Source organism: Tenrec ecaudatus, chromosome 6, assembly GCF_050624435.1.
Source record: "Tenrec ecaudatus isolate mTenEca1 chromosome 6, mTenEca1.hap1, whole genome shotgun sequence".
NCBI classification, from domain to species: Eukaryota; Metazoa; Chordata; class Mammalia; order Afrosoricida; family Tenrecidae; genus Tenrec; species Tenrec ecaudatus.
Genome location: NC_134535.1, coordinates 54,458,116 through 54,485,952, shown reverse-complemented (window position 1 = coordinate 54,485,952; position 27,837 = coordinate 54,458,116). Strand labels below are relative to the sequence as shown.

Here is a 27,837-nt window from a genome sequence, read left to right as displayed (position 1 = left end):
GTGGGTGAAGAAGCAGATGACCACGATTTCAAGGTTAGGGAATTGGTGGGCTTCGGATTTTGATTTAGTTCTGATCTCTTGCTTTGAGAGTGCCTGACAAATTGTGAGCTGGATCAGCATATATTTGTTGTTTTCATACTGTGCTTATTTGGGACATGCGCTAGTCTAGTAGGCATGCTGAGCATTACTGAATGTTTGGCCATATCTCCCCCCACTCAAGATTTGTGTAATTAGTCACCTGTCACTTAAGTTTTGGATCTGTATACATGAATAATTCATGAATGTGGTCCAAAAAGATGTCCTGTAGATGGATAATTTCCTTTTAACAGTGTTTTATATGCTTTACCACTGAAAAAATTAATGATACTACTAATGGAGATTATCTTATGCTCCATGAGAATGGTTTATAATGTACTCCAACAAAATTATATTGATATCTCTAAATTAAACCAGGGTCGTTCTGGCTTCCTCCACTTGGTTTTGACGCTGTCTTCTGTCCCTTCCATCGATAAAAAAATGTGTCTTACCTGCAGTTTACTTTCTTTGAGGCTGGAGTCATGTATGTGGAAGTTTGTCTCTACCTCTCCCTTGTGTTACAGTTTCTGTAAAATTCCTACTTCACCACCTCTTCTCCCTTTGTAATCCTGTCTGCCTAACACATCAATTTTGTAAAATCGTGTTTTCGTTCGTTTACTTGTTTATACTTTGTCTCCTATCGATACCTCACAATAATCGATGCAACTTGGTATTTTCAACCATAGACATTTCAGGGTTTTGTAAACTCTTCAGATAATCAAGATCTCATTTCATTTTTAATTGTTTTATTAGGGGCTCATACAACTCTTACCACAATCTATATATACATCCATTGTGTGAAGCACATTTTTGCATTCATTTCCCTCATCATTCTCAAAACATTTACTCTCCACCCAGGCTCCTGGCATCAGCTTCTCATTTCCCCCTCTCTCCCCACTCCTCCCTCCTTCATGAACCCTTGATAATTTATAAAGTATTATTTTGTCATATCTTGCCCTGTCTGACATCTCCCTTCACCCACTTTTCTGTTATATGTCCCCCAGGGAGGAGGTCACAAGCAGATCCTTGAAATAGGTTGCCCCTTTCCAACCCACCCTCCCTCCACCCTCCCAGTATCGCCATCAAGATTCCATTTCTACAGAGCTTTTTAGTATATTTATACCTACTAGAAATTATTTATAAAACATTTATGACATTACTCTATTAAAGAGTACATTTTGCACACACGCAAAAAGAGTAAATTTTGCTATAAACGGAGATGAAAGATGTTAAATCCACTCTTGTTGAAGCGGTGCAGCCTGTTTTCTGAAAGGAGAGGCATGCATCTCCAACTTAAGTACTTCTCTGGGTTCATGGTCTTCATTAAATCACTTTATGGATCTAGGTAAAAATAACTGTGTTGTTTATATCATATGTAAAGTTGATCATTTTTCCTCCTTAAATGTGTTTTGCTGTTTTGCAGAGGAACTCTGAGGAGAAGGCCTTATAAAAAGGGATTATTTTGCTCTGAATGTGGCAGCGCTGACACCTGCACAGATTACTTATGCAGTAAGATCATGAAAAACTTAAATGTGGAAAAGGAAAAAAAATAACATCGTACATAGGACAAAAAAGTGAAGTTGTTAAACATTAGACTTTTATTGCCGTGATAATACTGCTCCTTTGGTCAACATGATTATTATATCATATTATCAATCCAGGTTTGAAACAGAATCGTCTTTAGGGTTTTTTGAAACTCCACATTCTCTTCTACCTTTGCTTCCCCTATTCTTTTTTTTAACTAAAAATTATTTTTATTAATCGGGATTAATACCTTGCACAGTTCAGTCACATCCAGCAGAATTGTACATTTGCTCCCACAGTCAGTTTGCAAATGTTCTATCGGTGTCAGAAAGAGTGAGAACAGTTCTACTCTGCAAAAGGTAGCACAGTCAACACTCGAAGATGAGGGCTGTCTGGGAAGGACTCATCCAAAGACGGGGATTACCAAAAATACCTTCAAAAAAGAGAAGCAGCAAACTAGCAAATGTTAAAAAGTCTTCCCTTTTAGTTTTCTACCCCAGAAAAACTTCAAATCACCAAAATACTCGGCAAGAGGAAAATGTTTGATTTAATTTTCTTTTTGTTTTGTCCAGTGGAAGTACAAGCAATCCCAAAGTATGTCTACAAGAGACAGTGCTTAGGAGAGTGTGCTAAAGGGTACAGTCAAGCAGTAAAGGGGCCTTATTGTGCCTTTGCTCGTCCGGCATGTTAGAGTCTCTGCTGCGTTTCTCTCCGTGTGTCACAAACTGTGGTGCAAAGTCCTGGTCTCGAAACCACTGCTCTGGTTCTTCCTCGTCCACAAAAATGTAGTCCTAAAATCATTACCTGGCTCAGAACTGCCACACAGGGGAACGCAGGTATTGTATGTTGAAAAGAGAGGGATCAGAAGGCATCCACACAGGATGCAGAGGAAGATACCATAAACAGGGCGAGCACAATGTCCACGTGTGTTGCAGCGTCAGAACCCTTGTGGAGTGGGGTTTGTGTCTAACATGAAGTCAGGCTTCAGGTATCAGCCCTGGAACAGGAGCTATATGCAGGTGGGCGGGGGCGGGGGCATGGCATCTGACTTCAAGCAAGTTGAGGAAATCATCAGCATGGAGTGGGAGGAGAAATTCCAATTTAACTAGCCATCCTACAATCTTTATTCACCAAATCAAGAAACTCTAATAGCCTGCCATAGAGTGCCAGGACCTCTGCCAGGTGTGGAGGATGCCCATGATGGGGAAGGGTTGAGGCAGTGAATGATAGGAGAGTGGTAGCAAAATGGGGGATTGATCAAATAAGTAAAAAGATTAAGGATAATGGAAGCCAGTTTTCCCACAGATGAACAGCAAATAGAGTTATAATTAGGTTAAGATGGAAAATTATCATGCACTTATTGACACTGGATTGGAAGTAGGAGTATTCATGTGAATGTATAGATTTCAGTCAATATACACAGGTATAGAAATGAACAGCTGTGCACATGTGTGTTCTGCAAGGGCCTTGGAGCCGCCCCATCTCCCAAAAGGAGTGAGCACAACTAAGACCCAGATCTTGGTTCCTAACTTTTGTTCTCCACTAAGAGGAATCAGGACTCACTGGACAAAAGCCTGATTCCAGAGCAAGGAAACGATAAACTGAATCTGGGATCTCTTTTTTTGTATGTAGAAACAAAGAAATGTTCAGACAGTCATGTGATACTGTGCACAGAAAAAGACACAGGAGCTCTCTTAGAAGACCTTCACTGGCTAAATTTGGACACTCTGAGCATCAAAATAATACCAATAGTATTAGATTAAAATAGGAAACTTAATTTATGCTCATAAAAATTACTAAAGGAATGAATTGGAAAGAGTCTGAGGACCAGTGTAGTCACCTACATGCAAAATAACTCTCCATGAGCATACTAATGAATGACTCAGGGAAAAGGAGTACTTTCATGTTGGAGTAGTCTGCCAGATGATATTTTAAGCAAGTAAGCAAAGTGAACATCATCAGAAATGGAACAGATCAAAACCATGAGCTACCTGAGAGTATGCAATGAGAAGACAGTCTTACTTCTGTGGCATCTCTACCAAAGATATGTAAGGTAATCCAAACAGAGCATAACACCAATCCAAGGTGAAGACTTGTTTTAAAGAATGAGAATTTGTCTATAAATTAATTGTCCTACTATCTTAAAAAAATCATAATCATGAAAGTCAAAAAGAGAATGAGCTATCGTAGGTTGAAGGAAATTAAGAGACATGAAAACAATGAATTATATGATTCAGAACTGACTCCATTTACAATATAAGTTGTTATTATGAGTACAATTGGCATAAATGGAATAGAGTCTGAGGATAAATGAGAGAGATAAATTAATGTTAATTTCCTGATTTTGTGGTTGTATTGTGGGCATTGAGGAGCCCTCATAGATCAGGGGTTTGAGTGTCTGGTTGGCAGTTAGAAATTTGTATGATATATTTGGGAAATGCCAATAAAACTGTTAAGAAATAAAAATAAATAAATAAATAAATAAATAATAAAGTATTTGACTCAGCTGCCACCTGTTGTAGTTTTGGAAGGAGATTATATAAGTAATGATGTAGAGTAATTTATGATTTAGATAAATGTGGGAAACAATGTTTATAACATTTGTTGAATGAATCTAACGTATCTGTAAGAAAACAACTGGTCAATTTGAAGGTAACTAAATTTCCGTAAATGGACAAATGGATTAAAAATCTCTGGTACATACAAAAAAAAAAGAAATATACTAGTCACTCCATGGGGGCGGGGATAATTTAACAGTCTATTTCTGTAAATATTTACAACCTTGGGATAACTATGGGCCAGTTCTGCTCTGTCTTGGGGACTCACTGTAGGGTTTCTATGAGTTGGAATCCATTGGTTTTGTTATCACGGCTATTGTAGGAGAATGCCCTTGTTTGACAGGCACACAACCTAAATACTCCGTGATGAAGAGACAACTGGTTGGCAACTGTCAAAGAGTTCAAACTCAGTCTTTTCTATGTGCAATAGTTTTGTATGCTGTTGATTATTTCTAACATATTAAATTTATTAGGAACATATGTCAGAGAAATATGTGTAAAACAATTTGATTAATATTAAATACAATATTAGAAAGTCTTGAAGACTAATTTGATAGAATGGCAAGATAAAAAGAGAGACTAAGATAACTCCAGGTTTGGGGATAGATTGACCAATGGTACAATTTCATAAGGTGAATTCAGTTTTGAACATTAATACTTTTATTTTATTTTTTCATTTCAATTATGTATTGGGTAAAGGTTTAGTAAGCAAACCAGTGTCTCATTCAACAATTCATATACATTTTGTTTTGTGCTCACTAATTGCACTCCCTAATATTATAATAAAATGTGCAAAGATTTACAAATGGAAAACCAAAGGGAAGAACACACTCAGCATATCTCAAATGGAAAGAACTCAAGAATAAATTCATGCCTCAAGTTTCAATCTTAAAAGATCCTATGAGCAAAATATCAAATGATGCAGCAAATATCAAAAGACGATGGAAAGAACACACAGTTACTGTACCAAAAAGATCTGGTTGGTATTCTACCATTTCAGGAGGTAACATATGAGCAAGAACCACTGGCACTGAAGGAAAAAGCTGCACTGAAAACATTAGTGAAAAACAAGGCTTCAGGAATTGATGGAATGCCAATTGAAACGTTTCACAAGGTGGTAATGCACTGGAAGGACTCACTTTTTTATGCACAGAAATTTGGAGGACAAATACTTGGTCAACTGATTAGAAGAGATCCATATTGGTACCCATTTCAAAGAAAGGTGACCCAACGGAATGCTCCAGTTATAGAACAATATCATTGATATCACATATAAGTAAAATTTTGCTGAATATCATCCAAGAAATTTTGCAGCAGTACATTGAAAGGGAGCTGCCAGAAATTCAGGCCGGATTCAGAAGAGGCAGGGAACAAAGAATTCATAGCTGATGTGAGATGAATCTTGGCTGAAAGCAGGGACTATGTTTACTTTTGTTTTATTGACTATACCAAGGCATTCTGCTGTGTGGATAACAAACTATGGATAGTTCTAGAACACCTAATTTTGCTTGTGTGAAATTTATACATGGATCAAGAGGCAGTTGTTTAGTGAAATGAGAATACTGCATGGTTGAAAATCAAGAAAGGTGTGTGACAGAGGTGTAGCTTCTCACCATAATTATTCAATCTGCATACTGAGTGAATCATCAGAGAAGCTGCCTTATATGAAGAATTCAGTCTGTGGCATCAGGGTTGTAGGAAGGCTTATTAACAATCTGTGATATGCAGATGACAACCTCTCTTGCTGAAAGTGAGGAGGACTTGAAGTCCTTGCTGACGAAGATCAAGGATTGCAGCCTTCAGTATGGATGACAACTCAATGTAAATTAGATCAAGGTCCTCAAAATTGAACCAATAGATGTTGTTTTTAGGTTCCATTGAGTTGGCTCTGTCCCACGGTGACCCCATGCACGACAGAACAAAACACTGCACAGTCCTGTGTCGTCCTCACAATTGTTCCTGTGCTTGAGCCCATTGATGCAGCCACTGTCCGTCTATCTCATTGAGGGCCTTCCTCTTGTACGCTGCCCTTCCACTTTACCAAACATGCTGTCCTTCTTCAGGGACTGGTGTCTCCTGACAGCATGTCCAAAGTATGTAACATGAAGTCTCGTCATCCTTGTCTCTCAGGAGTACTCTGGCCTTTCTTCATCCAATACAGATCGGTTTGTCCTTTTAGAAATCCATTGCGCTTTAAGTATTCTTCTTTAGCACAACAATTCAAATGCATCTATTCTTCTACAATCTTCCTTATTCAGTGTCCAACTTTCACATGCACATGATGCAATGGCGAATACCATGACTTGAATCAGGCACACCTTCGTCCCCAAAGAAGCACCCTGGCTCTTCAACAGTCTAAACGAGGTCTTGCACAACAGATTTACCCAGTGCAATATGTCTTTTGATCGCTTGACTACTGACTGTGGCCTTAAGAATTGATTGTGGACCCAAATAAGGCAAAACTCTTGACAACTTCAATCTTTTCTCCTTTTATCACGATGGTTTCTATTGGTCCAGTTGTGAACTCTTTGATCTTTCTTACATTGAACTGTAATCTATGCTGAAGGCTATAATTCTTGATAAATATATAAGTAATATCATTATAATTGGAAAAAATGTTGAAATTGTCAAGGGTTTTATCTTGCTTGGATCCACAATCAGTGCTGATGTAAGCAGCAGCCAAGAGAGCAAAAAACAAGTTACATTAGTGAAATCTGCTGCACAAGACCTCTTTTGAGGATTGACGAGCAAGGATGTTACTTTGGGGACTAAGGTGCACCTGATCCCAAACCTGGTATTTTCAGTTTCCTCGTATGCCTGTGAAAGTTGGGCAGTGAATAAGAAGACTGAAAGAGGACTGATGTACTTGAATTGTGGTGCTGGAGAAGAACACTGAAAGTACCATCGACTACAAACAGGACAAACTAGCCTGTCTTAGAAAAAGTGTGGCCAGACGGCTCTTTAAGGTGAGAATAGTCTCTAGGATAATGGGACTTCCTCTGATGTACTTTGGACACGTTGTCAGGCAAGACCAGTCCCTGGATAAGGACATCATGTTTGGTAAAGTAGAGAGGCAGGCAAAGGAAAAAGAGACAGATCTTCAAGGAGATGGACTGACACAGTGGCTGGAACCAAGGGCTCAAGCATAGGAACAATGGTGTGGATGGTGCAGGACTGGGTGGCATTTTGTTCTGTTGTGCACAAGGTTGTTATGGGTCAGAGCTGACTGGATGACACCTAACCAGAACCACAGAATTTCCTGTTTCCATTTCTCCTCTTTTCCTAACCCTTTGTGCCTTCTGAAGTTTATCCTTGAGAAAATGCTGCCCTTTTGATCACAAATAATTCATTATTCTAAGGTGCATGTGGTACTCTCAGGGATGCTTTTCCTTGGATCTTGCTTCTCCATAGAGGTAGACTCACATGACAGAAGTGGAAGTAAGCTTTTATGAATGAAAGCAAAGTCTTTGATAGTACATGCTCACAGATAAGAACAGACCTTCTCTGGAGAGCATGGAGAGACACACGGAGACGCAAGAAATTGGGCGGAGCGCGGAGGGTGGAACCGAAAACGACCGTGTAAGGATGTGCCTACACTTTAGATACCCTCCCTTCTTGGCTGCTCTCCTCCCACATCGACTTTGAGGGCCTGATTGTGTGTGTTGGTGAACCTAGTGGATGTAAAGAGTGCATAGGACAAGTAATTTAACTGTCATGCATGCCCAAGCTTTGAGAAGGCACACATTAAGATTGCGTGTGGCTTAGTGGTCCTTACTATGCACGTCTAAGTTTTAAGTGGGTATAACTGGCCCTTGCTCTGCATGTATTTTCTCATAGACGTTCAGCATGTGCCTGATCTCAGGAAGGACCTTTTTATTTATGCGTTCAGCTTGCTATTCCTTGCTGATTGGTGGAATCAATCCTTTCCCCTTAGCTTCTTGCCTATTACATGTACTTCCCTAATGTTATTGTTCACCTAATAGGTCTGTTTATTGCTAAACATTGAGCTCTGGGGCTGAGTTCTGTGACTGTGGGTTTTGGGGGGTGGTGGGAGTGGGAGAGTCCACTCTGTATCTCACCAGTCAGCCCGGTATGTTTTTATAATTGTAGTTTTAATCACTTTTTTTCTCCCATTATATCCAGAATCTTCTGATATGGTCTCTTACCTAGTTGTTGGTAGTGGTCAAGGCTGAGATTTCTGTGGTCCATTACTGCATTGAATTAATTGTGTCCATTTTCTTCGCTCTATTTTGCTCCTGGAAGGGAGAAACCAATTGTCGCACCTTCAATCACCATTCACAAGCTTGTAAGACTCCATTCACTACTCATCAAAGTAGGATGCAGAGCACTGTCTTTGTGGACTAAGTTATTTAGATGCAAAGGGGGAAAGTATTTAGCAAAAGAGTAATCAAGTGAGCAATAGAGAGCAGAAAGGTTTCATTGAGAACTAATCTGAGGAAGTGGAAATCACTGAGTTATGGACGTTTCAGAATAATGGCAGCGTTAGCAACCAGATTTCCAAAGACTGAAAGTTAATGGACAATGAGAAAATTTAGGAATATATTAATCCACAAAAAAGAGCTTCTAACTCCTCACTAAATACCAATATAAAGAAATTATTACTTAACACAAATGTATTAAGTAGTCCCAAGGATCCCTGGTAATATAGTGGATTACTTGTTGGACTACTAACTAATAAGATAGCAGTTCAAAACCACCAGCTGCTCCTTGGAAGAAAGATGAAGCTTTCTATGATTTACAGTCTCTACTTGCCCTCATGAGGAGAGCACTGAAGAAAGGAGCGCTATAGCAACATGTGAAGAAGAAATCAAATGATGTCTGGCTATCAGAAAGAATGGTGTCTGGGGTCTTAAAGTCTAAACAGCAAGCAGCCATCTGAGTGAGATGTCAGTTAAGACCACCCGGATTGATCAGAGGAGGGAATGGTACTAGAGCTTAGATTATGAACACACAGTTTTCAGAAGGCTATGAATGACAAAGAAAGTAAAAAATATATTTGCAGGGTGAATCCATTAAGCCTTGGGCTGTGAATAGCCCGCTATCAGAATGCATTAGAGAGTGGGTTATTCCAGATGGAGTTATGTTAAAATTTAACACCTTATCATTGATTTCCATTTTAATTCATTTTAATTTGTTCTCGTTTTTAATATTTTCTGATTTCTTTTCTATTTGGTTTTTCAAATTATTTTATTGGAGGTTCATAAAACTCTTATCACAATCCATACATCCATCCATTGTGTCAAGCACATTTGTACATATGTTGCCATCATCATTCTCAAAACATTTGCTTTCTACTTGAGCCCTTGGTATCAGCTCCTCACTTTTCTCCTCCCTCCCCATCCCCCCCCCATGAACCCTTGATAAATTTATGAATTATTATTATTTTGTCATATCTTATACCACCCGACGTCTCCCTTCACCCACTTCGCTGTCCATCCCCCAGGGAGGAAGTTATATGTAGACCTTGTAATCAGCTCCCCCTTTCTCCCTCACCTTCCCTCCCACCTCCTGGTATTGCCACTCTCACCACTGGTCCTGAGGGGTTCATCTGTCCTGGATTCCATGTGTCCAGTTCCTATCTGTACCAGTGTACATCCTCTGGTCCAGCTAGATTTGTAAGATAGAATTGGGATCATGATAGTGGCGGTGGGGGGGGGGCATTCAAGAACTAGAGGAAAATTGCATGTTTCATCATTGCTCCACTGCAAAGGGATGTCCAATTTCCCACAGATGGGAACTGGGCCCCCACTCTGTGCTCCTCATTCACAATGCTATGATTTATTTGTTTGTTTGTTTGTTTGCCTGTCTTTGATGCCTGATACCTGATCCCTTCCATGCCTTGTGATCTCACAGGCTGGTGTGCCTCTTCCATGTGGGCTTTGTTGTTTCTCAATTAGATGGCCCATTGTTTATCTTTCAGCCTATAAGACCCCAGATTCTATATCTTTTGATAGCTGGGCACCATCAACTTTTTTCACTGCATTTGCTTATGTACCCGTTTTGTCTTCAGTGATCACATCAGGGTAGGCTGGTGTCCTTGGTCCATGTGGGCTTTGTTGCATCTCAGATAAATGGCTACCTGTTTACCTGCAAGCCTTTAAGACCCCAGATGTGCTATCTTTTGATAGCCGGGCACCATCAGCTTTCTTCACCACATTTGCTTATGCACCCTCTTTGTCCTCAGCGATCGAGTTGGGACAGGCTGGTGTGCTTCTTCCATGTGAGTTTTGTTGTCTCTCAGCTAGATGGCTGCTTGTTTATCTGCAGGCCTTTAAAACCTTGGATGCTATATCTTTTGAAAGCCAGTCACCATCAGCTTTCTTCACCACATTTGCTTGTGCACCCATTGTCTTCGGTGATTGTGCCAGGAAGGTGAGCATCTCAGACTGCTAAATTGCTAGAACAAAGTGTTCTTGTGTTGAGGGAGTACTTGAGTAGGGGCCCACGGTCCATCTGTTTCCTTAATACTAAACCTATAAATATATGTACATAGATCTATTCTGCTTTCTTTTCAATCAAGGTTTTTCTCAGTTTAGTTTTGTTGTTGACTTTATTTTCTTTTTGTTATGTATGGTTTTTCTATATATGGAATCAGGATAGGTAAACCTTTAAAGACAGTAACTGGATTAATAGTTTCTTAGGGAGGTTGGGGAAAATGATGAGCTAGTAACAATGAGTATATAATAGATTAAAATGCTCTATCAGTGATTGTGGTGACAATTGTGCTTTTTAATGTGGTTGAACTATTGAATTATGATATATGAATTCTATGTCAGTAAAACCATGTAAAAACACACACAAATAAACAAACAAAATTTACAGTCTCAGAATCCCACAGGAGCAGTTCTAGGCTGTCCTATAGTGTCACTATGAGTTGGAATCAACTCTATGGCAGTAGGTTTATTACCAACGTAGCACCATGAAATGGGAATAAAATGAAACATACTTCCTGCCCTCTTTTAATATTTTCCTAGGCATTTAAAATAAGCTACCAGAGATGTAAAATAAGCAAAGCATATGACTATTAAATGTTTAAGTTTATTTAAATACTTCAAAATATTTAAAGTTCATATATATTAGTGTTGTTTGGTAATATTGAGAAGGTTCTGACTTATAGCAACTCTACATAAAATAAAACACCATTCTGTCCGTGATATATGAGCCCATTGCTTTAATTGAGCCTATTGTTGCAGCTGTTGGGCTGGTCTATCTCATTCAGGGTCTTCCCTTTTGCTCTGAACATCTACTTTAACAAGCATGATGTCCTTCTCAGGAAACTGGTTCCTCTGACAATACGCCCAGTAAGATAGATGAAGTCTCCTCATCTTCACGTTTCATGTAGCACTCTGGCTGTTATTTCTCCAAAAAAGAATCTTGTTGTTCTGACAGCCTATGGCATGGTATAGCCAATATTCTTGACACTATAATCCATATGCATCAATTATTTTCCAGTCTTTTATATTCATTGTCCAGCTTTCACATGCATATGAACCAACTCAAAAATACTATGGCTTGGGCTCCACACCCTTCAGTTGGCAAGGTGAGATTTGTACTTGTGAAACACCTTGAAGAGGTGTTTTGCAACGGTTTTGCACAATATAGTACAGCAATTGATTTCTACACTGCTGCTTCCATGGAAATTAATTGTTGATCCAAGTGAAATGAAATCCTTGACAATTTCTATATATTCTGTTTATCATAATGCTGCTTACTTTTCCAGTGGAGAGGACTTTTGTTTTCTTGATATTAAAGTGTAATACCAAAGACTTTCATCTTTATCAGTCAGTTCTTTGCCTTCACTTTTACTAAGCACGGTGTATCGTTTGCATATTGCAGGTTGTTAATGAGTCTTCCCCAAATCCTTATATTACATTGTTCTTCATATAGTTTAGTTTCTAAGATTATTTCCTCAGCATACAGATTGAACAAGTATAGAAAATAGATACAGCCCTGACACATATCTTTCTTCTATTTTAAGCCATGAAATATTCCTTGTTTTTTTCTAATGGCTCTTGGGCTTTGTACAGGTTCTACACAAACATTTTGAAATGTTCTGGATGTTATCCATGACTTTTATGGTCTATATAGTCAAATTCCTTTTCCTAATAAAGCACAGATAAACATCTTTCTGGTGTTCTCTACTTTCAGCCAAGGTCCATTTATATTAGCAAAGATATTCCTTTTGCCATGTCGTCTTCTGAGACAGATTGACTTCCTTGTTGCTCCCTCTCAGGGCACTTCTACAACCATTTAAAAAAATATTTCCAGCAAAATTTTACTTGCTTTTTCTATCAATGATATTACTTGATGTGGTCTTTACATAATTTCATATCAACTCAATATTTAGAGTGAAAGGGTGGTGTGTAGCCTGTCAATCAGGTCACAGCCTGATGCCTCCTTGTGGGTGTGGCTTTCTTAGAAGACTCTGGAACTTCGTCTCCTCCTCCCTGGAGGTAGGACACACTCTCTCTCTGCTTCACATTCCTGTTGATAAGCCACATGGAGCCACGTTCTTAGCAGCCAGAGTCCTGGAAACACATCCACTGCCACTGGATCCACAAGACGTTTCACCTCCCAGCCTGTGATCTTTCTGCATTCAGCATAATTGCAACTGCTGCATGACTGTGTAGAGGAATTTGTAGACTAGTAAAGGACATATGGGCTAATAGCTGACATATGGACTTGATCTTGAGCTTGGATGTTTTCTTAATATACTATTACTCTTTGATATAAACTGCTCACACATATATGAATGTCAATCAATTTGTTTCTCTAGTGAACCCAGTCCAACCACTTGCTAATAACCACATTCCATTCAATCATTTTTCTTTAAAATAGGCAACATATGGATCCTTTCCTATCAGTTATTTAGATAGCTGTCTTCCAAATTTCTTGGCATAGACTACTGAATAATTCCAGAATTGAATCTGTTTCCTGAAACATCTTCATTAGTACTCTTTCCACTCCTGGAGCATCATTTTTCCCCAGTGCCTTCAGTACCACTTAGATTTCTCTCAGTGACATCAGTTCTGGATCATAGGCAACCTCCTGAAATTGAGTGAATGTTGATCAATTATTTTTGGTAAAGTGACTCTTTGTATTACTGCCAACTTCTTTTGATGCATTCTGTAATTTCTCAATATTTTACCCATAACACTCAAACCCACCACCATGGAGTTGATTTAACTCATTGAACTCCATGGACAGGGTAGAACTGCCCATGTCAGTGTCTGAGGCAAAGTCTTTATAGGAGTAGAATGTCTCCTCGCTCTCCTGAGTATTGACTGGTCACTTCAAATTCCTGGTCTTGTCATTAGCAGCTGCTGCATCACCCACTGTACCCACAGAATCCTTCGATATTGAAGCTTGAGGCATGAATATTTTCTGAGTCCAGGTCTTTGCGCATTTCATTCTTTTATTTGTCTTTTCCCGTGACCCCCTGAAATCTTCTGTCCGGCTCTTTTACTTCGTAGTTCTTTCTCTTTACTCTAAAAACAAGCTTCAACATCTTTCTCTTCTGACATCCGCTTTGGTCTCTTTTTACTCTGGCATTTTAATGATTTTTAATTTTTTTCTTTCCATTGTTGCCATCCCACAACTCTTTTGGTTTTCAATCGTTAGCATTAACCGTGCCAAATCTATTCATGAGATGGTTTGTAAACTCCACGTGACATATTTAAGGCCATACTTTGGCACTTGCATGCTCGTTTTAACTTTCTACAGTTTGAACTTGAAACTGAATATTGAACTTGAGCAACTGATGGACTCTTTTCCAGGTGACATTTTCTTGTTGATGATCCTGAGTTACTCTGTTGGCTCTTTCAACAAATGTAGTCAATTTGATTCCCAGCAACTGTTGAAAAACGCATACATGTATATATACTCCATTTCCCCGCTCACATTTGTTCAACCTCCATGTTTATCCAATCAGCTGCTCATAGAGTACATTTATCACCAGACTATGTATATAACAGTATTTGCCTATGTTGCCTTTAGCTCTTACCAGGCTCCCCTTCCTTCTTCATTTTTTTTGCCAATCTCCCTCTTCTTGGACATTGCCTTTCCCTTCACCCAAGTGAACACTCGTTTCCCTTTATTAACTTTCCCTACACTGCTTTCCATCCCCATCAATGGTCACCACCAAAATTGTGTGTGTGTGTTTGTGTGAAAATCTTTTCTTGACTATTTCAAATAGTGATCTTGCACATTTATCCTTTTGTGACCGACTAATTTTACTCAGTATAATGTCCTCCAGGTTTATCCATGCTCTTAGATGTTAAGTACCCGACCTTCCATAGATGGGCATTTAGATAATATCCAACATTTTACAAATAGTAGTGCCTCTGGATTGTTTCCAACTAACAAGATACTGACTAGAATAACACTTGAACATGTATGCCATGCACACACTCCTGAAATTACATGCGGTTGTTAAGTGTTGTTGACACTGTTCTGTCTCATAGCAATTGTATGTGCAGCAGAACAAAACCTTGCCCGGCCCTTCACCATCCTCACAGTCATTGCTGTAGTTGTGCAGTTAGGAAGCCACTGTGTCAATCCATTTTTTCATAAGTATTCCCCTCTTTTGCAGATCTTGTAGGTTACTACGCATAGTGTCTCTCACTAGGAACCTGCCCATTCTGGTGACGTGCTCGAAGTACATAAAATGAAGTCTTCCATGCTCGTCTCTAAGGTTGATTTGTTCATTCTTCTGAAAGCAATGCTGTTGTTAGGGGCTGCTGAGTCAGTTCCAACAATAGAGCAAAACTCTTCCGGGGCCTGGGCCATCCTCACGATTACTCTTGTGTTTAAGGCCATTGTCACAGCCACTGTGTCCATCCGTCTTGCCATGGGCCTTCCTCTTTTTTGCTGCCACTCTAGTTTGCCAAGTATGATGTCCTTTCCAGAGTCTGGTGTCTCCTGACAACATGTCCAAAATACATGAGAAGAAGTCTAGCCATCCTTGCCTCTCAGGAGCATTCTGACTATGCTTCTGCCGAGACAAATTTGTTTCTTCTTCTGGCAGCCCAAGTAATTGATTTTGCAAAATTCTGTCGTGTGATGTCCGGCTTCATTTCTATCACAAAGACCATGTTTTGCAGCCCTGCTCCTTCCTCTTTGTTAATAACTTTTGAATTCCAATAGCCGATAATTGTCAGTGCATCTTGATTGCACGTGTGATCAATTACAGACTGAAGACATTGGTAGAACTCTTTGATTTATCATTAACTTTCATGATTGGTGCATACATTTGAATAAGAGGTGTACTGATCATCTGATGTGCTGAACCCCACACTAAGTATATGCCATACTTGGTTGACAGTCTTGCTTTGAGGTCTGACCTATGTGGAGTATACACTGATTTCCTGGCAAAGTTCTCTAGTTTTGTCTTCACTCTAGATCCTGCCCCCAGTTCTCATTATCTGGCCTCCAGTTCTTAGGACCTGAGCTGCTGGCCTGCTATATTGCCTCTTTGCCTTGGGGTTCATTGTCATCTGAAGCCTCTGCGCTTGCAGCCTCACATTTTACCAGGTGGTCTTAGATTCATTGGCTGATTCAGCTCATGCGCCAGCAGTCTGCCGTGTGATTGTCTGCTCCTGCAGTTACCGAAGGCAGAAGTCCCCAGCCTGCTGGGGTGCTGCCTCAGGAGCTGTCTGGGCTGTCACCTGAGGCAAGTACCTTCACAGTAGTGCTGAATGAACCTCGGACACACTCTACCATCCATTGTACTTCTTCTAGACTTATAATTATAGGGTGCCCCTAAAGGTGAAGCATCATGTAAAGATATATTACACTCTAAAAGAACTGCTTGATTTTCCTAACACGTTCCAACAGACACCTGGCGGATATGTGAGGAATGGCTATTAAGGGGGTGAGATAATGGTACAAGAAACAGCGTCGTCTGAGTTCATTGATACAGGGTTACTAAGAAATTATAGTCAGCCTATAAATCAATTTGGGACGCCGGTGCTAAAGTGGTTATGAATTAGGCTGGGATCCAAAGGTTGGTGGTTGAAACGACCAGCCACGCTGCAGGAGAACGACCTGGCTTTCTCCTATGTAAACAGTTCACGGTCTCAGAAACACCAAAGGCGTCTCTCTGAGTCCGCATCTATGTGATGGCAGTGAGTTTTACATCCTGCTCCTCCACAAACTGCTCCTCCATCCTACTTAAGTTTTTGATTCTGATTTTAACTCTATCACCTTTTGTGGGTTGGGTTTTTTTGTGGGGGGGGGAGCGGATAGTTGCCCTACATATTACAAAATTCATACTAAAAATTTCAAGTCTACTTGGAATCATTATTTTAACCCCTTTAACTGGAATGGAAAACCCTTACAACTACGTAAACAATACCAATAGCTATTGAGTCAATGCTGTCTCATAGTGACCCCGTGTTGGGTTTCTGAAGTTGTAAATCTCTCCAGGTGTAAACCACCTCATTTTGGGGGCCTGCATCCCAACGTGTAACCACTGCACCACCAGAGCCCCGACTATACAGGGTACGCTTGCTGGTGGTGTAGTGTTCACACGTTGGGCTGTGATCCATGGGTCAGCAATTGAAACCACGAGCAGCTCCATGGGAGCAGGACTGGACTTTCTAGTCCCATCAGCAGTTACAGCCTCTGAAACCCACAGGGTCACTATGAGTCAGCACCACCTCAACGGCAGTCAGTTTGTTTTTAAAACAAAACAAAACACGGTTGGTATCCATTGAATTCATTCTGACTCAGAGCGATCCCAGAGCTAGATGGCCACTTGTTTACCTTCAAGCCTTTAAGACTCCAGACACTGTATCTTTTGATAGCCGGGCACCATCAGCTTTCTTCACCAATTTGTTTATTCATCCGCTTTGTCTTCAGCAGTTGTGTCGGGAAGGTGAACATCACAGAATGCCAATTTAATAGAAGAAAGTATTCTTGCATTGAGAGAGTACTTGAATGGAGGCCCAATGTCCTTCTGCTACCTTAATACTAAACCTGTAAATATTCTGTATATGTAATTTGTTTTTGTATCTTTCATTTTTGAGAATTACCTTGAATTTCAGTGTGGGTCTCATTGGATTTATCCTACCTGAAGTTCACTGAGACTTTCTTTTTTTAGATGTATATCCTATATCAAATTTGAAATTTTTCTTTCCAGTAATGAATTCTCCAAATATCCCTTCTGCCTTTTTATCTCTCGCCCTTCTGGAATGTTCATGATATGATCATAGACTTTTCTCACATTCCTCCATTCTTTTTGCCATTCACACCCAACACTGCAGACTGAAAATCCTCTAGTTCTCGGATTCTTTTTTCTGACTGCTCAAATCTGTTGTTACTTCTTTTCTTTTTTAAAAAATATCAGGTACTGTACTGTTATAAAGGAACTCTGGTTGCACAAAATGTTGTTCAGTGATTCGAAACTACCAGTCCCTCCTGGGGAAAGATGAGGCTTTCCGTGCTCCTATAAGAAATTACAGTCTCTGAAGCCCACAGGGGCAGGTCTGCCTTACTGTATAGGGTCTCCATGAGTGAGAATTGAGTTGATGGCAGTGAGTTTGACTGTGTTGTTCAGCTCCAACAGTACTTTTCTGTGTTTTTTTAAATAGTGTATCCCATTATTAATGCTTATTTTGTTTACATACTTTTTCCTGATCTCCTGTAGGGCTTTATCCAAAGTTCTCTGAGTATTTTCAATATTATTGTTTTAAAATCTTCTTGTCTGTCTATTATTATCTGGGCTTCCAAAAGGTGACTTCTCTTCTTTGTCTTGTTCTTTTAAATAAAGTAACTTTTCTAGTTTCTTTGTATGCTTTGTAACATTTTTATTGAATCAAGGCCTTAGAATATTACCATGCATTAGTCCTGAGTATGTACATGGCTTTTTCAAGCCACCTTCAGTCATCACTCATCACTCCTATCCCCATGCCATGTAGTCTCCAAATCGGGCTAACAAAGGTGTCGCTCTTTCAGGTAGCTCCTGTAGAAATCAGAACAGATAACAGTGGGTAGTCTACCAGAAAAGGCTGCTCTGCTTATTCCAGAGCCAGAGGTTAGGTCCTTTCTGTGTGACCTCAGACGGTGGCCCATCTATTGCTGCCACAGACTCAACTGCTACTGCTGCTTAACCAGGAGTGTGATAGGTGAACATAATAGCCAAGAAATAAACAAAAGTAAGTAAACAAAACCTATTATTTGAAAGAGGCATTGGCATTTCAGTGGTAGAACTGGTAAAATTCTCACCTCCCATGGGGGTGACCAGGTTTAATGTCTGGCCACTATATCTTATGTACCACCACCCATTTTCAGTAGAGGCTTGTGTGTCATTGTCATCTGAATACATTCCAGGAGAGATTCCAAATGTAGAAAAACAGGGAAGAAAGGCCTGGTTATCTACATCTAAAAAGTATCCAGCAACAGCATTATGGCTCGCAATGCTCTGATCTGGCGTAGAATGTGGGAATAGTGCAGGACTGGGTCGTCTTTCATCCCATGTGCGTGGGTTACTACAAGTTAACGTCAACTCAATGGATCCTGACAACTATTTTGAAGTCTTTTTCTTGTTTCTCTATGTTTTTGGTTGCTCCAACCCTCTACCAGCTTCTCAGAGTTTTCACTGAGTTCAGTTTACAGATTTCCAGTTGCTCTCCTTGGGGACCTTGAATTGACATGGGGATCATGGACCTGCTCATGCTACAATCTCCCACCTTTATGGAAGATCAATAGTGAAATAAGTGACCTCTACTTTGTCCTTCTTATACGTCTATCAGAAACCAGAAGCAGGACAAGAAATAAAGAAAAGCTCTATGTCACTAAAATTAGGAGTCATTTACCACCCTGGACAAAATATATGTAAACCAGAAGGAACCAAATCAACTGCTACTGGATCGATTCCAACTGACCCTATACATAAAGGCAACCAACTTCAGAAAAGTTACAAATATCTAGCTGCATTTTTCAAAGCCTATAGAACTAAATTTCCCAATAGAAATAGCAAATCCTATGAGACAAACACAGTAATTCTTCTTTTGAGACAATAGGAACAGAATGCGCAAACTCGAAACAGGAACAAGCCAAATAGGAGATGTAGCCCACATGGAAAATAACCTTAAAAAGGACATATTTGTAGTAAGAAATCTGACCCGAGTCAAACATTTGGACAGTATCACAACTGCCTGTCATTCTCAGCTAGAGAGAAGTGAAATCTGAAAATAAACTCATACAAATAATCTTGTGATAAGAAAATGTACTATAATGACCTATGAAGAATTACAATTAATCTAGAGATTGACTTGACTCCTCTCCTTCACAGTGGTGTATAAATACCTGGTCAGGGAATAATGTTTTTTCTCAAAGATGAATAATGTGGCAAGAAAATTCTAAAGTGACCTTCAGTGACTTCTAACTTCTGGTATTCAAGCACTTGTGCAATCAATTTCCTCCCCAAGTGTGTAAGTCATATCTGTGCCTTGTTTCTAATACATAGAATGCAACAAAGGTAACATAAGACCACTGTTGTGATTAGATTACACTATTAGAAAAGGTAATGGAATGACACACCGGTGACTTTGTTATATGACTCAGTCTTGCTAGCAGACTCACTCTGGGTCTTTTAAGAAGCCAATACTCATACTGTGAACTGCCTATGAGGATGGTCACTAGCAAGAATTGCAAGTGATTTCTTGGAGCTAAGAATTGTTCCAGGTTAAAAGCCATCAGAAAACTGATGTGCTAATTCCTACAGCCGCAGAGAAATGAATTCTCCCAACAAGGTACAGACTTGGCAGAGACGCTTCCTTATTTGAGCATTCAGATGGCACTTTGGTTTCATCTGGGGAGACCTCAAAACAAAGAGCCCAGTTAAGCCATGCATCCTGGCCCATCAAAATCTGTGAGATAATATGTGTGGCTGGTTAAAGTTGTCAAGTTTGTGATAACTTAAAATAATTGAAAGCTCCCCCACCAAAACAGAACTGAAATAAACAGAAAACAAAATGAAAGCTATACAAATGTAGAGGCATCAGAAAACATAGCATAAGAAATGAATACTAACAATTTTTAGAATACCAGCGCATTGTCTGCACAAAGCACCTCAAGGAAAAGAGAAATGGGGACAGCAGACGTTAAATGGTCACCAGAAGAACGTGGCCCTGGAGCAGATAGAGAATGAGAGCAGATACAGACTATCCCGCTCTGAAAATCTTAATGAAGCACAGGAATGCTCGAGAGCAAAGCAAAGACACAAAGAAGACGAAGCCATGAGGGACATGCGGAAGAAGAGGAAAACACACGGCAGTGGAGCTTGCTTTGGAAGCAGCAAGAAAAACTATTATTGTTTGAAAACAATAAGGAGTATAGAATTCAGGTCCGAGAAATGCATCAAGGAATTCAAAAGGAGTAAACAGAAAATTGTAAATACTTCCCAATACATTGGATTTAACATGTATGTAATGGAAAGCTGCCAAACACCCAGAAGCATAATAAACTGAAAAAAAATAAAAATAAAAATGAAAGCTGTAGAAATTTAGACACACAAAAAACTGATCATAGATAAAAATAATTGAGTCTTAACATTTGAAGTGCACGGTCTATGCCAGGAAAAAGGTGAGTTACTGGACTTCAGGAAATAATCCTTTAAATATGTAAGAAAAAATGAATATAAAATCATATAGTTGAGCAATCTGAGTTTAGTTAGAAAAAAACAAGCATTTTATGTATTAAAGTATTTAATACCGGCAATAAAGTATTTAATACAGGAAAAAAAACTTTCCCAAACTTGAAATCAGAGAACTGCCCCCAAAAGGCAGAAAAATGGTACTCAGCGGGTCATGGAAGCAAACACTGGATGCCTGAAACACCACAATAAGTGATGCTCAAGAGCTTTCCAAGAAATGGTGACATCTTTAAGAATCTTGGAGAAAGCTTCCACCAACTGTCTCGGTGTACGGCTACAAAGAAGCTTTCCTGTTCTGCTAAGAAGGCCCTATTAAGAATAATGTCCTGCCTTCTTACATCTTCCAAATTCTTCTTGAATTCCTGGCATTGGAAAACTCAACATGAAACTGTATGGAGAAATTAATTCTAAGAAATGTAATTCCAACCATAACTCAACAATACAGAGGCAACTTCACATGGTGGGATAGCTAAAGTTTTATGTGAATTTGGCCGGCCAGGATTCTTGGTGATTTGCCGTTAAGACCTAGTAATCCCCCATGACCAGATCTAATATGAAGCAATCCCATGAATTCTATGAGAAGCCAATCAACTTGGAAAAAATTGTCCAAACAGGATTGTCACCTGTTTGCAGTGGACCCCTGGAAACCCGTTCTTGCTTTTTGCTGGGTCGGGGTCCTGCATCACGGTCAGCTTCTCATCCGAGCTCCAATGGAGGCAGAAGCCAGCTGCATTGACGTGAGCCAGCAACCTGCATCTTACCTGTCAGTCTTGGATTGATTCGCTTCTGTAACAAGCTTGCTGTTTGACCTGCCAGTTTTTGTCTCGTCAGTTCTTGTAGCTGTGCAAGTCAGGAAGAAACTTAAGCCTGACATCTGACCCACAAATTGGAAGTCGTCCAGCTCTGGAACTATGTGAGCCATTCCTAATATAAACCACTCTGTATCTGTGAGTATATATACTAGTTTTGTTTTTCTACAAACCCAGTCTAAGACTGTTGGATTTGATAATAATGCTGAGATGGTAACTGACAGCATTTCATAGAAGAGAAATATTCAGATTGGTCTCCAACTTTTCTACAACAACAGCGAAATTTAAAAGCCTATGCAGTGATACTTATGAAGAAAGTGCCAACCAATAATTTAGGTACAGCTAAAACTATTATTCAAAAATAAGTAAATAGACACATATGTATGAACATGATGTAACTTGTGGAGTGTACTTATGAGCACTTACTCAATAAACTAGAGGATGACATTCATTGGAATGAATAAATGGAAAAAGCTGGTACAAAATGACTAACAGGAAGCAAGGAGTCTTAGTGACTGGTGGACTAATATTAAAATAAATAATTTGATCACAACAGCTACAAAACAAAATATGAACGTAATAAATTGTGGCAAAATAAAAAGGATATAATGAATAAAATTTGAGAAGGGAGTGGAGAGATAGAAAAGCATATTTATTCATTCATTGTTTTATAGCCAGAGGTAAAAGATATTATTTAAAGCGGATAAATGTAACATGAAATATAAGTAAATTTAAATGTACTTAAATATTTTTAAATGCAAGTAAAAGAAGGTTGCAAACAATGAGCAATCTATGATGGGGAGTGAAGTCAAATACAAAGAAGAGATAGGTACTCGTTACATCATGCCTATCTTAAGGAATCAATAGAGACGCACACACAAGCTATGCTAGAGAACATACTACAGATCATATAGAGATATTTGTATAAAGGAGCCCTGAAGTAGAATTACATGAGTAAAATACAAAGTCAGACATAAGACCGAGCACGAAAGACTAAAATAACCTCAAATATGCAACAGGAGGTCGGTTTATTTCCAAGGTGCCTAGCGAAGGAGTGCTAAGATTATCCCTGTGGTGTCACTGCAAGACAACACCCCTGGCTGCCCTGGAGTCTCTGGGTGTGAGACTACGCTTACTTACCTTCCATCCTCTCTCTTTGTGGAAGATGGGAGTGATTACATCAATCCTCTCTATCCAGGTGGGAGGGAAAATAAGGATAATTTAATTCCCGAGAGGGGTATGGTTACTGTGAGCAAAATAGCTAAAAATAAAAACAACAGGCTATCGAGTTAGTGCAATTGCTTAGAAACGACAAGCACTTGAAGCTGCTGAAAGTAAAACGTTAATGAGGAAAAGGAGCAGATTCTGACCACGAATTTGAGTGATCTGGGAAGAAAAAAGAAAGAGAGGAACCGCCAGCGTTGGAGCCGGAACAGATGTGAGAAGGCAGCAGTAAGGTGGCTCATAAGGAGACACCCTGGCTTCCAGACATAGCTGGTAGTGGGACCCACACTTTCCCACTCCTGTGCGTCCAGCTTGCTTAGGCAGACCACGTGACTCTCCTAAAGGGTGATCTTGCCAGTTCCGTCTAGCTGCTTGTTGGCGGGGACCTAAAGGATGACCGCATGAAGCCTAGGAGCCAAGAGCAGGGTGATGCTATTGTCGGGGAAATTGTGTTCTACAAAATGAAGACATTTTATGTAATAGAACTTTCTTTTTCATTCTAGGTAACGCAGATCGTGATGAAGTCATATGTATGTATTGGTGTCCTTTATCTCTTGTCTGATTTAACTTCTCTATATGAACTCCAACTTTCAATTCCTTCTTTATTTACAGATTACCGATATTGGTATCCAACGTGGGAAAATCCCCGGCCACTCATATGTAACCCAGTGTGCATATTGACCTTTATATTGAGACTACTGTGTTTTATACTATGTACAACAGTAGTTTTGTTAGTACAGAAACGCTTCCCGAATATATTACTGGAACAAGAGATGTTTTTTACACCTGATGAATTAGAAGAAAGGAAAGACAGGAAGTTGAAGGAAGAGAAAATTCAAAAGGTAGAAGAAAAACAGGAAGAGAGAGAGGAAGGTGAGACAAGGAAAGAGGAGGTAGGAGAGCAAAGAGAAGAGAAAGAAGAAGACAATGCAGAAGGGGACAAAACAGAAGCAGAGGAAGAGGAAGAGGAGGAGCAGGAGGAGGAGGAGGATGACTGATTATTAACATAAGCCAAAAATATAATTGTAGGCCAAAAATAAAAATAATAAAACACTGAACTTTAACAAAATGAAAATATGCAAACCACTCCTGCAGTATCTTTTATTCCCTTCCCTTTGCCATATTTATTCAACAATAATTGGAAAAATAAGCAAACTATATACTATGTAGTATTGCAAGATATTGGGCTTGGAGAGCAATAAAGATGTGATGGTAGAAAAAGCAATCTTTAGTATTTCACCATGTTGAAAAAGGAAATATTCATTTTATAAGTATGTTTGTATCTCTATTTTTTAAGTGAACCAATAAATATTTCCAGCATTAAATAAGATTATTTATACATGTTAAGGTATTTAGGATTATTCTAGATTCCAAACAACCAATAAATACACATTGGTCTTGTTGTTTTTATGAACACTATCATGGTCATTATTAGTGGTAGGGGTGGTTTAATTTTCCAAGTGCTCTCAAGGCATCTGGTATCATTTTTGTGATGTGTGTGTGTGTGGAACGATTGAAGTGGGACCGGTACCTCCTATTAGGAGACAAACTTTCCATTTTTACATCCTGCTCAATATTTCATTAAACTCTTAATGTAATCCGTGACTAAGCTTATAATTTATTGCCAGCAAGTGCTAATAAATGCCAAAGTCTGTTTATTGACATGGTTGCCCTTTACTTCAATCAACATGGTATTAAAAGTCTGTGGGAAAGTGAGGCGTGTTGGGAATTCTCTGAAGACGTCCTGGAGCCTCCTCTGGGGTTGGAGAGGTTCAGAGGCGAGGGGTGTCACTTTCCTGTTTGTTTGTTAGCTTTTTCATATTGTTCATTGCTTTTCTTTTGTTTTCCCCATGAACTGCATTTTTTTGGAGATTAAACTTTACTTCTATGGCATCGACCTTTTTTCTACTCAGCCTCCTGAGTAGAGTGTAAGTAGAGGAATGGGCGGGTTCTTGACAGTGATTTACTGACTTATTTATCGACTTATGTATTGTGGTTTGGGTGGACACTTACATGGGAAACTGCTTTCACATTCAACAATGCACACACATGTTGTATGTGACGTTAACTGCAATCCCCACAGGATAATAGCACTATTTCTACTTCCTCCCTGTGCTTATCGTTTCATTTCGTCCTTATTTCCTGTCCCTGGCCGCCTTCTGGGTTCATGCTAATGCAACTGTCACCCTTTGACCTCACATGATTGGCTAGGGCGTGCATACCGCCCTGGTGCTCCCGCTCACATTGTAGATTGTTTAGCTAAAAGTTGAGCCCTGGAGATGAAAGGCTTGGGGTCCATCAAACCAGTAAGATTTATTTTTGTTTGTTTGTTTCTGTTGTTGTTAACATTGAGTTTTTGTTTTGCATTTTTCTCCCACTCTATCTCAGACCACCTGCGGTGATCCTTTTCAGAGGGATTGGAAGAAATAGCACAGCACCTTCCAGTTCTTCTGGTCACAGAGCAATGGAGGTCAATTAGTCCAGTGGACTAATTATTTTCATGTGTCTTTGATTGCCTTAACATTCTTGGAACCAAGTAGGGTCAGAGAAACAGGTGCACTTCACATGGCTCCTCACAAAGTTCTAAGCCCCTAGCTGGTCTTCACCAAAGTAGAATGTAGAACTTTGTAGGTTATATTATGATCAGTTACCTCCATGGCTCCGAAGAGCGTGGTCCGGAGCCCCCAGATCTTGTGAATCATTCCTGCAAGGTGCTTAGTTATGCTGCAAAGTTTTATTAGCTTTAACCCTTGTATGTGCTATTATATTCATGGATAGATGAGGGTAAGTAAATATATAGTTATAAAATCATACGATCCTTTATTAAACAATAATATCAAAATGTGAAGCCACTATTTCTCAGGATACCCTCCACCTAGGTCTGTACACTTCTGGGTGTAATGTTGCTCTCTCTCTAACCCATACCTAAAGATGTATGTGCTCTTTCCTGTCAAGGCAACAGCTGTAGCACCTTCTTGTTGTTTGTAAGACAGGCTATGGGGACAAAGTTGTTTGCTCCTTAGGCAAAAGGGACGGGACCTCCTGTTGTTAAGTGCCTTGAAGTCCACTCAAACTCCTAGAAACCTATGGACAACTCGGACTGCCTGCCCCGGCACCATCTCACCGATATCTATTTGTAGCCCAACGTTTTAGGTGATGTGTCAATCTCAAGAGTCTTCCTCAGTTTCACTGACCTTCTACTTTACCAAGCATATTGTCCTTTGCTAGAGACTGGTCTCTCCTGATAACATGCCCATGAAACAAAGTCTCACCCTCCTCACTTCTGAGCAGTATTCAGGATGTACTTCTTTGAAGACAGACAGATGGTTTGTTCATCTGGCAATCAATGGTACTTTCAATATTCTTTACCAGTTGTCCTTAAGGGCCAGCAAGGTGGTTCTGATCTATAGCGACCTTATGCACAAGAGAATGAAGCACTGCTGCTCCCACATCATCCTTACAATTGTTTCTATCCTTGACCCTTAGTTGCAACCACTGTGTCAATCCTTCTCCTTGAGGGCCGCCTTCATTTGTGCTTTCTCTCTACTTTACCAAACATGATGTTCTTCTCCAGATATTCTTCTCCAGCACCACAATTCAGATGCATCAATTCTTCTTCAGTCTTCCTTATTCAATGTCCAGCTTTCGCCTGTGTCTGAGGCAATTACAAGTACTATGGCTTGGGCCAGGTGCACCGTAGTCAACAGAATCACATCCTTGCTGTTCAGTACTGTAAGGAGGCCTGGTGCAGCTGATTGACCTTATGCAAAACATCTTTTGATCTCTTGACTGCGGCTTTTCACCAGCACTGTAATTCAAACGTATCGATTCTTCTTCAGTCTTCCTTATTCAATGTCCAACTTTCACAGGCACGTGAGGTCATTGAAACAGGCAATCCTAAGTCCTCAAAGTGACATCCTTGCTCTTCAACACTTTAAAGAGATCTAATGCAGCAGATTTGCTCGATGAAATACATCGTTTGGTGGTTTTTTTGGTTTGTTTTGTTTTTGACTGCTGCTTCCATGAGCACTGAGTGTGGATCCAAGTAAAATGAAATCGCGGACAACTTGTCGTTTTTTTCTGTTTAGCATGCTGCCGCCGGTTGGGCCAGCTGTGAACATTTTATTTTATTGACACTTAGTTGCAATCCTCATTCAGCAAGTGGTTCAAGTCCTCCGCACTTTCAGCAAGGAAGGGTATGTCATCTGCGTATCACAGGTGGTTAATAAGTCTCCCTTTATCCCTGAAGCCAAGTGCTTCTTCACATAGTCCAGTTTCTCGGGTTATTTGCTCCCCATAGTTTGATGGTATGGTGAAACCTCGACACACACCTTTCTAAATTTTTAAGCCATGCAGTGGTTCCTTTTCTATTTGAACTGCCCCTTAATCCATGCACAGGTTCTGCATGAGCACAGTTAGTGTTCTAGAAATCGAATGCCTCAGTGTTCTCCATAGCTTGTTACGATGCACAAAATTTAAATTCATAGCATAATAGTCCAGAAAACACAGGTCAACATCCTTCTAATATGTTCTGCTTGCAATCAAAATTCACCTGATGTTAACAATGACATCTGGTCCTCTTCTGAGCCCTGTCCTTGCCACGATGGCTGGAAGCAGTCCTGGGTAATCCATCTACCGCCAGAGTGCTGGTTGGTTTCCCTGAGGAATTTCCCCGTATTGTGACCCTGGATGGGCCTCGCGTGCTGGCAAGTTGGGCACTCAGAAGTGGCAATTGCAATGATGACCTTTATGAGTGAAAGTCCAAACATGACCATTGTGGCCGCAATGGCCACTCTCTTTCTGAGTCCAATGGACACTTACAGGAGTGGCTGAAGGAGGAGGGTGACTGGTTTCCACAGGATCTGTCATCCTATCTACTGGATTGTTAAAATTCTCCTTTACACAGATAACCCTTTGGTGCACATTCACACAGGACACAAATAGCTTCACTGTTTGTCCTATGCATATC

The 27,837-nt window shown here is 39.9% G+C and overlaps 1 protein-coding gene across 1 annotated transcript in view; it reads left to right on the top strand.

The window, feature by feature from the left end:
* The window catches only part of GLIPR1L2 (GLIPR1 like 2), a 43,748-nt gene extending 19,715 nt beyond the window's left edge, over positions 1-24,033 (top strand). The window contains exons 4-6 of the mRNA XM_075553226.1: positions 1,499-1,584; positions 23,372-23,398; positions 23,481-24,033. Of these exons, the coding sequence (XP_075409341.1) occupies positions 1,499-1,584; positions 23,372-23,398; positions 23,481-23,866 (499 nt within the window). The 3' untranslated portion in view covers positions 23,867-24,033. The remainder of the gene's footprint in view (positions 1-1,498; positions 1,585-23,371; positions 23,399-23,480) is intronic.
* Positions 24,034-27,837: the final 3,804 nt, after the last annotated feature.